Source organism: Phoxinus phoxinus, assembly GCF_949152265.1.
Source record: "Phoxinus phoxinus genome assembly, chromosome: 11".
NCBI lineage: Eukaryota > Metazoa > Chordata > Actinopteri > Cypriniformes > Leuciscidae > Phoxinus > Phoxinus phoxinus.
The window spans coordinates 33,509,070-33,522,053 of NC_136886.1; the positions used below are offsets into that span (position 1 = coordinate 33,509,070).

At 38.0% G+C, this 12,984-nt stretch overlaps 1 protein-coding gene across 6 annotated transcripts in view; it reads right to left on the reverse strand.

The window, feature by feature from the left end:
* The window catches only part of pbx1b (pre-B-cell leukemia homeobox 1b), an 81,607-nt gene that overhangs the window by 60,021 nt on the left and 8,602 nt on the right, over window positions 1-12,984 (reverse strand). The window contains exon 1 of one of the 6 annotated variants that reach the window (XM_079627427.1): window positions 7,997-8,209. The exons of the other annotated variants lie outside the window; for them this stretch is intronic. Coding sequence (XP_079483553.1) covers window positions 7,997-8,033 — 37 coding nt within the window. The 5' untranslated portion in view covers window positions 8,034-8,209. Of the gene's footprint in view, window positions 1-7,996; window positions 8,210-12,984 lie in introns of those variants that run through there. 6 annotated transcript variants of the gene reach the window in all.

The following is a 12,984-nucleotide window of genomic DNA, read 5'->3' on the forward strand; positions in this document are numbered from 1 at the left end:
ATATTGGCAAAAAAGTCAACTTTAGGTGTAGGTCAGGCAATTCAGCGCGTGTTTGGCTTGGCTGTTTCCACGACTAGACGTGTTTTAAAAGGAATTTCACATTCGCTGAGCCCTTCCAATACGGCAATTAAGACGTCGTGAAAAATCTCCCGGCCGCATATATTGAAGGAGTATCGTATGGAAGAGTGAGGAGATGGCAGCACGAGTCTCTTTATCCGACCACACCACAGAAAGTGACAAATTGGCCTAGTTTTGTGTTTAATTAATCACAGCAGCCTGACAGCAACCCGAGCTCGACGGCATCATTAGTGCAGCGCTACCGTGTGTTCGGGGAGACCATTCTGTTCATTAACTCGTCGGTTCAGCAGATCAGAATAAACACACTCCAATATGACATCTTAAGGAGGGTTTTTTCATTCAAGGAGATCAAGTAAAAGATCTAAACTATATTTGGATAATTATACACCTTATTTTACAAGCCATTTTCTGCATGTGTGATTCATTAGCTGATATAAGTAAATAACTCAGAATAACAAAGTGCAGTAAAATGTAAAACTAACCAATGTGTTTAATTACAACAAAACGTTTAAATGATATGATAAGATATAACAGTTTGCAATTCACCTTTGGCTAAGCCCCGCCCCCCTTAGTTACTGTTGCTACGTCCGACAACTTCATCTGGGCTCTGGTTTGGTATCAACATGGCTTATGGCTTATCTCTTCCTGCTGAAATTTTATCAAACTTTTATAAAGCAGCAAATAAAGTGTCCGATAGAAGTAGGGAAAAGGGGCTGCAATATGCGTTCGAAGGCTTTATTCAAGACATACCGGTGAAACGCAAGCAACAACAAGACATCCAAATAGAGGCAAAAGCATAACGGTCACAGTCAAAAAATGAACCACCGCATATCCTAATGGAGACGGAGGCTGGGACTCACAATATCAGGAGCAACACTGTTCATGCAGAGCTGGGTCTCTATTCACTTCTATAATCGTTATTATTTACAAAGCAAACGGACTACGCGAGTATAAAGTTGTATTTATTAGCAGCGTGTGCTAGCGTATCAACAATTAGGGTAGAGAACCGAAATCATAATCTAAACCAGCATAAAACTGTCTAACTAGTGTAACTTCACAGTAAGGTTAAAAGCTAAATGTATCTTAGAGACAAAAGTGTGTTGTTGATCCTTGAGGGGTTTCGCTGACTGAGGACGTCCACACAGTTTAATCCAAAGACGACACTTGTCAGTATTTAACTTCGGTTTTGGGAAGGGAAAAAATAGACACTCCCCTCCAACCTCTCTGGGAAACGCGTATCTGTGTTACAAACGCCCCAGGCACAACGGTTAACCATATTTGTGATAAAACTACGACGGTAATAGCCTGCCGAGACCAAAAATATGAGACGCCTGTGTTAAAGTCAATGGAGCGCTGTGAAAGTGTCGGACCGCTGTGGGAGCTCGTTCTTGGCTGCGCTGTGATTGGTCAATCTACATTCTAGGGCGTGGCTTAGCCAAAGGCGTATTGTGCAACAGAGCCGTCCACTTTTACCGCGGTGTTTGTTCCGGAAGTATTTTTCATTCATTTCTCCCATAGGGAATTCAAAGAAGTCTTCGTTAAGCCTTTGTTTTAATGAACCAAACCAACCAGCCATGAAGTGCATCATAACATCACTTTGATTTAAAGGAAAAAAGTAGAAAATCAGACAAAAATACTAATGTACAAGGCTGTGTACTCATCGGCTTTAGTGAGGGAAGGAACTACAATCCCATAAGGCATTGCAAACAGCATAGTCGAATTAAAAACTATGGAAAACTAATTTAAAATGTTGATTATATATAATAATAACAATATATTTTAAGTTTATTGCAAAATATGTATATATTTAAAAATATTTAAGTGTTTTGAGAGCGTCATTCGCAGTGCTTCATGTGAGTGGGCGGGGCTAACAAGATTTTGTGTCACGTGTTCCTTGTTTCAACTCTGTGATTGGTGGGATTTTCTGTACAGAATCATGGGTAATGTAGTTTACTATGAATTACACTATTAAACGAATAACTTTAAAACTACGCTGAAATAACGCGGGCTAATGTCTTCAAGAGAAGCGAATACCAATGATTAACAACCTCGTATCTCACAGTAAGTTTGTCTTTAAAGGTTTTTAAGTTATCATTAATAAATAATTTTCCCATGGAGAAAATTAATTCAGTTTTTACTTTCGGGACCAGTTGCGCTCTACATCAAGAAGCACAACAAGCTCTTTTAATGTTCTTATGTTCAAAATAAAGTGGATAAAAACCAAGGTAATTGGGGCTTTTACAAATACCAGCATGTGTGAAAAGGCCTGCACTGGTTTTAATTGTTTATGTAAACATGAGCTGTTTTTTCCGTGTGTCACGCATCGGTGCTGCATTTTTAAAACCTGTCTTCTTTTCATTTTGTCAGCGCTGTGGCTCTGTGGTTGGATACGATTGTGTGACGTCTCACGTTTTTAAAATCATGCTCTGTGTGAACGGCCCCTTACGCCTGTCACTCAGAAGTCAAATCAAATGTTGTCTAATTGGACAGATCCTCCAGGCGAATAAAGAAAAAGCCATTTCCGATGTTTGAGATCACATAGTTTACCATTATATTGGTGCAAATGTTATTTTATGTTCAAAACAGCAGATATGATGTATTTACCGGAAAAGTCAAGCCAACCAGAAACAACTTTCCGTTTTGGGGGGCATGTCAATTAAAAGCTGAATGCAAATTTATGATGAATGATACATTTTAAATGTGAATGTTTACTGTATAAATTGTGTAATAGTGACAACATTTCCCATAATTATCTATGGCAGCACAAGAATGATAAAATGAAGCATCAAACCTAATTGGGAAATAGAAAGGAATGACATTTTATGTCCAATTTATTCTGACCAAAATGACTCGAACAGCACGTCATAATCACGATTTCCAAAATATTTTTGAGCTGTACAGAAACTTTTTGAAAAATATGTCCATCTATTGTCCACAAACAAGTTTCAAATCATTGTTTGGTCCAGCTGTGCTATGAAAAATGTAGCTATTAACACTTTAAAACCTTTATTTTCAAACAAAATGATATTGCTCGTTGTACTAAAGAATATCAGAATCAATAATTATTCCTGTAAAGCTCATGAGAATCTTTAATATACCAAATATCAATGCATATACCGGTATGTATTCCTCACAAATGCTCATTTTTTGTCCTTTCACTTTCGCTTGTTATCCAGCACACAACACATGTCCTGGTTTAGTGCCAATTAAACATCCTTCTCTTCATGCATCTGACCGGAGATCACAGACATTCAGAGACTTTTTCCACTCGATGCTCTTTCGGTTTCACCCGTCTGTTGCAGACCAGGCAATCACAACAACGAGACATGTCAGTGGACAAGAATAACAATGAAACGTGTCAGAGCTGATTAATAAAAGCACCGTCAGCACGCCGGTCCTCAACACCTACTTAAGGACGGCCGTAACTCACGTCCTATCAAAGGGAATGTGACTTCTTAAGAACATCATTGAGATTCTGGCCGGTGTTGAGAGGCTGGATGGTGGGACGTTGAGTGACGGTTCGAGGGACTGAAGGACAGATGGACAGGATCCCACACATCACAGCCGGGGCGTATGATTGATTGACATCTCCTTCTTTATTGGCGTCGCCCCATGAAAAGGAAAGTTCAAGGTTCATCCCCGCCCACCTGGACAGACGTACTCGAGAGGAGTCATGAAGCATGGATAAAGAGACGCAGAATCCATCATCTGAGGACCAGGAGATAAATCCGGCTAGACTCACGTGTTACTCAATAGCTCAGCTCACAACGTAATGATCAGTGTACACTTCTGCTCACCAAGGCTGCATTCATTTGATCAAAAATACAGTACAAATAGTGAAATATTATTACAATTTAAAATAGCTGTTCTCTGTGTGAATATAATATTTATTCCTGTGGTCAAAACTGAATTTTCAGCAAGCATTACTCGACTTCAGTGTCATTCTTATAGAAGCATTTCTGGTTATTATCAATGTGAAAACAGTTGTGCGGCTGCATATTTTTGTGGAAACCGTGATGCAATACCATTCAAAAATTTGAGGTGAGTAATATTAAGAAAAAGAAAATAATGAATACTTTTATTCAGCAAGGACGCATTAAATAAAGTGACAGTAAAGACATTTATAAATAACACAAAATATTTATATTTCAAATTAATGCTGATCTTTTGAACTTTCTATTTATCAAAGAATCCTGAAACAAAATGATCAGTTTCCACAAAAACATTAACCAGCAAAAACTTTTTTTCAACATTCATAATAATAAGAACCATAAGTGTCTAATAATATGTCAATAAAAATATGTCAAGCTTTCAAGCTTCAGAAAGGACGCATAACCAAATATATTCCCAGTCTTCAGAAGTCATACGACTGCTTTGGGTGGAAAACACTCAAGTTTAAGTGTTCCTGGCACAATCGTGAGAACTAATGTGTCCAATTTATGAACGAATCTGACCTTTTTAATGTACCAGTTGATTCAATTCACAAAATGATTGAATCACTGCTCCAATTCTCACAGCAAAATGATAACTACACAAAGCTACTGACCCCAGAACACCCGGAATATACAGTAGTGTAGTCATATGGATTAATTGTGTGATATTTGAATGATATTTCATGATCCTTTTTGAACAATTGCATGCAAAATCTTCCGTATTTCTCCTGTTGTAAAGAAAGTTTGGCCTTCATTCTTTCCCGTGTGATCGCCATCCAACAGCTGTAGTGCTTGAGACATGTATATACACCACTTTTATACAATCATTATAGGAGTTTTGTAGGAAAAAGCACAGCCTGATGACCCTGATCACAGATCTTCTCATGCATATTGTGCGCAAAGACATTTTTCAATGTGGCAATGCTCCAATCTGATTGGTTATCCGTCATGTTCACAAGTTTCTGCTACAATGATGGCTTACGAGGAGAAAATTGTTGCTAGCCCAATGCATTGCAAGCACACCCTCTCGTTGTGCACGTTTAATGTGCAGTTTTGCATTTTACTATGGCAGTAACAAACCTTGAGTACTCAAAAGAGGCAATAAACTGCAAAGTGGCTATAGACAACAGGCATAAAGTCTGGCTAAACAAGACATTTAGTCCAAAAGTGTTGAAATCGCTGACAAAAAAAAAAGTGTGAATTAATGGAGGTCTTTAAAATGCTCTACCTTTGACTCTGAGAAGACATAAAAAAAGATGGCGTGGGAAAATGGCTCCAAATAAGCAGCATTAAAATAGATGCAAGCACACAAATAGCTTCAGCACAGCTTGTGCTGACAGACCTGAAAATGAAAAAGAATGTTGCCATGTAAAATTTCCTACACGCTGTTAATATTTTATGAGCGCTCGTTTTGACACCAGGCTGTATATTCCTAATTTGTGTTGCTGGCTGGCAACACAAATGGGTTGTGAATAGAAAAGAAGAGGGGGGGGGAGAGGTGAGGTGGGTTTACAGCAGAGGAGAGATGGGTAACGAGAGGAAAGAAGATAAGAAGCGACTGAAAGTGCTGGAAAATGGACTGCACAGGCACGACGGGGGAGGTTTGGTACTCGGTGTGCTACACAAAACATCTGAAATGGCCCATTTAACTGCTCCGTATTGTGTCGCTCTCGACGGCTTCATTTTCATACTCCGAGATGGTGGAGGATGGATTGAGCACATGAATCTCAGCGAGATGAGCTCTTCATCAAGGTTACGTTAACCTCCAGCCTTTATCTTGCAGGAGATGAAGTTAGAGGCGAGTAAACAGGAGAAAGCCATCATCAGATGAATTCAGTCAGAGCGCCAGCAGATCTTTCATCAAGAACACAAATGCAAACCAGAAGAATCCGGAAGATGTTCTCATGTAATTGACCCTTCGCAGGGAGTTTGATTGACAGGTGATCTGACCAATCATAATCCGCCATCCGCCGAATCCGCCATTTTGTCCGACAAAGCAGTCAGGAGAGTTAGTAGATTAGCATTGGAGGATTTGAGCTTGAGAAGCGGAGTGTACTGACGTCTTTCCGCGGTTAAAACAACATTCCTTCTGATGTTCATTCATGTTTATTTGATGCTATAAATGAACTAAAGGTAGAGATGATCGGTTCACGAGCAGCTTTAACTGAGGATCTGTCAGACACATTAAACAGCCACAAAACAGTATTTATTGTTTAAATTTCTTTTAAAAAATGACCAAATTTGAAAGTTGAGACTTTGTTTCATATCAAAAGTAAGCTGGTCTGTGTCTGTCAGTGTGTTGTCAGTCTCCTCTCTGCTCCGCCATGTATTTTTCACTGCGTGAGAACATGGTGTGTGTGTGTGTGAGAGAGGCGTAGCTTGTCAGACATAGTGACAGTAACTAAAGGGGGCGGGTCTTTACGAACGGTCAATTGCCAACTTTTAATGTCTAGAGCGGTTCTCATCATAGTGTCAGGCTCAGACATGAGATTCAATATCATTGACTAACAATGTATAATGCATGTTGTTTTATTCCCATTTTTAGTCAACCAACTGTGGACCATAAAGATCACACAAACCAATCAAACTGGGATCTGGGGCCTCAATTATAAAACTTATTTATGATCGGATTTGATCCTAAAATTAATGGATTTCAACATCCAGAAAAACTGACATGAAAATATGCGTACACATTCTTTGCGCTGATATACCTCTGAATAAAACAAAGCGACATTGATTATGAAAATTAATAGATAAATAGGCAATCAAAATACACATTTACATCATTATATACACAAACGAGAACATTGAAACTATTGTGTGATAATTACGTCAGCAAAATTAATTATTAATGATTTGCTGTAAAGAAAAAACTATTAAAATTTGAATTTTAGGAACTTTTTTGTGGTCATTTCTGTTTATTCGTTTTCGTTAAATTCTATTAAATTGAAGAACGAAAATAACAAACTAAATCTTAATAAAAATTAGTAGATCTTTAACTAAAATGAACTCTTTCTCCGCCGGCGTAGAGCCTCTATTTTCACCTTCATGCATTCTTTTCTTTTTTATTAACACGTGAATTGTGTAAGTTTCATAAAAAAGCAACATTTTGAACAAAGAACTGAGAAAATCGTGTGTTTGTCAAAGACTTCGTCCGGACGGGTTTCAGAGCGATGATCAGAACACAGATGGAGTAAATCGAGTCCAGCAACACGTCAAAGCTTCACAGTCTTTCCTCTTCGTGTGTTCAACAGTTCATTCAGTAACGATAGACATTTTTGATTTATATGCGGTTTCATGTTTGATGATCGAGTTATTTTACATGTGCGTCAGCAATGCTTCTATCGCTTGTTTCTGCTTCTTCTTCACCTGTGTTTTGATCAGGAGCTTCTCTACTCTTTCAGAAGATGCGTAATAGCGCCCCCTACCGTGGCATGGAAAGCCAGAAATGTTAGTCAATCGCGGGGAAAGAGTTAAAGTGAAAACAGAAAATTTAACTGGTGCATAAGGATGATTTATAAATCACTCATAAGAATAATTCGGAAACTCAGAAAACAGAAAACATTCACACACGGACCAAATGAACTGAACTCTGACAACAAACAAACCCCTCCAAAAGACCAAGAGTTTGAACTTGGAAGTAAATGAGAAGTTTATGTTGATGTCCCAAAATCTGTCTTGCATTTCCATTAGACGAGTGAAATCACAAACGCATCAGTCATGAATCTGGCGTGTTGGATGCGCTAAATGAAGCATGGCGGAGCAGAGAAGAGCGTGTGTGTGTGTGTGTGTGTGTGTGTGTGTGTGTGTGTGTGTGTGTGCGTGCTCATCTCAGTCCACATGACTCATGCCTGTATTCTGGGACACCATGTCAGAAAGAAATAAAGAGTCACACAACTAAACTGACTCCAGAAGAAAAACTCGAGCACATCTTGTACATTAAAAACTGTTTTGAAAGACTCTCTCTGAACAGAAAGAAGACTTACCCATTTTACAACCGCTGATCAAAGCCTGTAGTTTCATATCTGTCCTTAGTTGACCACTCACATGACAAGCACCGGTTTCATCTTCCACATCCCTGACAGCACAGAGGACTTCAGAAGTGCTGAGTTAGCTAGAAAACGACAACGCCATTTCCCAAAAACTCCTAGGATTTAACTGAGCATGACTGCTGCTTTCCAAAGCACTTCACAGCAGGATCTGTGAGGAATTATTTCATCACATGTACAGTATGTAAGAAAGGTGAGATGGGATTATGGACCATCGAAGGTCGACTCCCAGCATTAAGCAACATTAAATGTTGCAACTATGCATTGCATGCGGTTCTGCTTGAAACCAGTTCTTGCATGTGCAGAAGGAACTTCATTCTTCCGGAGCCTGTGATGGCACTCGCGTCTGTGCCGGGAAACAGGCCAAAACCGCCGCTCTCTGCTTCTCCCAAACATTTGTTTCCTTTCAGGGGGCACAAGCTCCACATGCTTCCTTAAAAAAACATTTCCGTGCCACGAGCACTGTGTCCAGGGGACTATTTTAAGACGCTAAAAGAGACACATGAGACCAAGCACTTTCACAATGAACTAGTGCACTAATTGGTGTAAGTGTCCATAGATTTATTGTCAACAATATGTCAAAAAAAGAAAAATCTCCATAAATATCCGCTTAATTTGAATCATTGTCTAAAAATGCAAAAAAAAAAAAAATTTGTGAAATGTGCATAAATGAGGCAATTATTGAGAATCGTTTTATGCACGCTATGTGCCATGTCTATGGGAATGACAGAGCACTGTGGGAAGTGTTATTTTAAAGACACATTTTTCGCTGGACACAATGGAGAGACTGGCAGACATAACGACAGACTGCGGCTTATTACTGCCATATATTAGCATGTCTAATTATGAGCGATTTGCATATCCAGAGAGAGAGAGAGAGAGAGAGAGAGAGAGAGAGAGAGAGAGAGAGAGAGAGAGAGAGAGAGAGAGAGAGAGAGAGAGAGATTATAACACCTGGCAACAAAGGATGGGTCACAATGCTTTATTAGTCTTTTAACAAACCATTTAGTCATTTAGTGAGGTCAACTAGTTTATATACACTACTGTGCAAACGTTTTGGGCTGGTAAGTTTTATTTATGTTTTTGAAAACTCTCTTCTGCTCACCAAGGCTGCATTAATTTGATCAAAAATGCAGTATTGCAATTTAAAATAACTGTTTTCTATGTGAATATATTGTAAAATGTCATTTATTCCTGTGATCAAAGCTGAATTTCAAGCATCATTACTCCAGTCTTCAGTGTCACATGATCCTTCAGAAATCATTGATTTGCTGCTCAATAAACATTTATGATTATTATCAATGTTGAAAACACAGTCATATTTTTTCTGTAAACCAAAGTAAAAAAAAAAAAATCTGGATTCTGTGATGAATAGAAAGTTCAAAAGGGCAGCATTTATTTGAAATATAAATATTTGTAACATTATAAATGTCATTACTGTCACTTTTATAAATATTAATTGCTTTTTTTTTTTTTATCTAACTGACCCCATGCTTTTGAACAGCAGTGCTGATTGTTTCATACATTTTTTTGTTATATTTAGACAGTTTCCAGCACTGTAAATCTCTCTCGACTTCAAATCATTCATTGCACACCAATCAAAATCCAATAATAACTCATCAAAAGGGGCCTCGTTGTGAAACTGGTGAAACCTAAGAGACTCCAAAGTCATTTTAATGGCTTAAAAACACACTTTTAACATTTAAATATAAAATTTCATGACTTTGACTATAACAAACTTTCAACTTAATAAAGTGCTTTTAATGTCTTTTATGAAAAATTTGTTTGGGGTCTTAAGAGATCCCACATGAATGCAATGAATTTTCTCTTGCGAACAATCTCTAATCCTGACATCTTTTTATTTGTCTGAAATCTGACAATTCTGGTTATTTGCGTTCCAATGATGTTGACGACAGATTGAAAGGTGTCGAGAATCATTTTGGAATTGTATTGTGACTCAATGAATACAAATGAATCATGTGAATGCCGTTTAAATGCTGTTGTTTTGAACAACTATTAAAGGGATAGTTCACTTTGAAATTAAATTAATTTGAAAAATAAAAAATTCCACATGGTAAGTGCACATTGATGGCCTAAGACACGAAGCAAGCGGTTTGTGTGATTAAACGAACAGTATTTACATCGTTTTTATCTCTTTTACACAACCACTTCCATCTGATCTGTTTACTTAGTCTGCGCAAGCGCCGGAATGCTCCGGAAGTGATCTCCCGGATGAGTTCGTGCGAGCTTACGTAAATGTAATTTTTTACATCGGTTTAAACATCCCGGACAAGCGCAAACTAGTACCATTTCTATTAGCCGTCCTACCTACAATCTCTGTTCTGTGCATAGGTTCTGGTGTAAACAATGAGTGACGTACACGCGGGAGAGAGATCACTTCCGGCGCTCTACGGCGCTTGCGCAGACTAAGTAAACAGATCAGATGGACGTGGTTGTGCCTACATCTTGGATGCACTTCAGGTAAGCTAGTGAACTATCCCTTTAATAGAGAATCCTGGTTTGGGGGGGAAGCAGCACAACTGTTTTCAACATTGATAATAATCAGAAATAAGCATCAAATCATCATATTAAACTGATTTCTGAAGGATCATGAGACACTGAAGACTGGAGTAATGATGCTGAAAATTCAGCTTTGAACACATTTTTTTTTTTTTTTTCATAATATTCTAGTTTTGGTTAAATAAATGCAGCCTTGGTGAGCAGAAGAGACGTCTTTAAGAACATTTTTTAAATCTAACAGACCCCAAACTTTTAAACAGTTGCCACAAACACAGTTATAATACTTAACATGATTCTCGATCCCACTAAACACACGTGCACACACACTTTCAAGGGAACGATGCGTTAGATGCAGCGGTTTACCTGGTTAACTAGCAGATGCAAATAAAAAAGGAAATCTATGAGTGATTAAAGGAGGTGTGGATGAATGATGTATAAAGGATCTGGATGAGAGTTCTTGCATCCTGAGAGCCCGGGGCAAAAGTGGGATAAATGTTGATTTTGTCCAAGGAACACCCGGCAACTGACAGTGGGACTAAACTGCAGCGAAAGGCAGCCATTAATCTCGGTCTAGTTTAAGTAGTGTATATTAATTTGTGTCATTTCCAGTACGTGCAGAGAGGCCTCAGTCTCTCTCTCTCTCTCTCTCTCTCTCTCTCTCTCTCTGTGTGTGTGTGACAGAGAGGGGGAAGAAATGAGATTCCCAACCGCGCATTAAAGACACACGACTCCTCCGGGGTTGGTATGGCAACGGCGCTCGCGAGAAGCACTTCACGTTCACTTTAATGCGCATTACAAATTTTCAGATTTGATTAAAGTCGTAACATATCAAGAAAGCTGGCAGTAACGGAGGGCCGAGCGTGTCTCCACCTCCCAGCTTTACGACGCGCTGTTGGGAAGCAGCGACACAAAGCAAACGGGCAGATAAAATCACCACAGCGTCTCTGTCTAATGCACCGCGCGAGCGCCATCTCGTCTAATGTGATGCTAGCCGGTCAGTCATATCTCAGTGAGCAGAGCCCGTTTGAGCAGAAGATACCATCTACTGACAAAAGAACCGATTCGGAAGCAGTTTACCGGGCGCATTGGGTTTATTACACCGCAGAACGCAAATCTGACATTTTCTAATGGGTTTGACTCTGCGGGCTGGCCAATAAATCATATAGGCCTACTAGGAACTGAAAATATTAGTCCTGCAACAAATTATTGATCAAAAATTGACAGTAGAAGTAGACAATGGATTTGTTATTTAGACTTTTTGGAAAGAAGTCTCTTCTGCTCACCAAGGCTGCATTTATGTGATTAAAAATACAATAAAATAGTAAAAATGTGAAATATTATTACAATTTCAAATAACTGTTTTCTATGTTGAATATATGTTAAAATGTAATTTATTCCTGTGATGAAAGCTACATTTCCAGCATTGTGTCACATGATCCTTCAGAAATCATTCTAATATGATGATTTGCTGCTCAAGAAACATTACCATTGTATTGAAAACCGATAGGATTCTTTGATCAATAGAAAACATTTATTTGATATATATATATATATATATATATATCAAATAAATGTTTATATATATACATTATATATATATACTTTACTCTAACTTTTGATCAATTTAATGCGTCCTTGATGAATAAAAAAACATATTTTTTTAAACAAATCTCACTGACCTCCAACTTTTGAAAGGTATAGTGTATATGCATACATTTTTTACAGGATTTGTTTTTTAAATGTTTGAAATGTTAGTTTCTGCCATATTAAGAATGAGCATATATACGGAATATAATGTTTTAATGATTTTGTTTCCTTAATTAATAGGTCTGCTAACTCATCTTTCAACTATTTTAAACATACAGACTTTCCAAATATGGAACCAAAAGTGATTTAAAAAATATATATATATTCTACCTAAAAATATTCTCTGAACCACAACTTAACCGCCAAGCCTATATCAAGGACTTATATATAAAATAATATATTCAGATATATAAAATTGTGCAATCACTTGCAATGCTATAACTTTTTATTCATCATGCATTTTATTTCATCATTAGATAAACTTCCCAACTTGAGAATGTTAAAAGAAGGAAATTAATATTAAGCGAAGAATGGATATTGCCAAGTCCAAGTGTAATGTCTCTAATTCAGGCACAGACACTCCAACATCATCTTCAACAAGCAGCTCAATCACAAACTCGCCGTCGTGCTTAATTACCAAATAGCATCACAGTTAAATTCAAGCTATTAAGCCTCTTAATATGATTAACACATCTCAATTAGGCCACTGACAATTTGCATAATTCATAAGGTAATGTGATTGTGCTCCAGTGTATACTGAGAGAAAACGATGACAGATCTCTCCGTAGCTGCTGTTGCATGCTCGCCTAATCTCATTT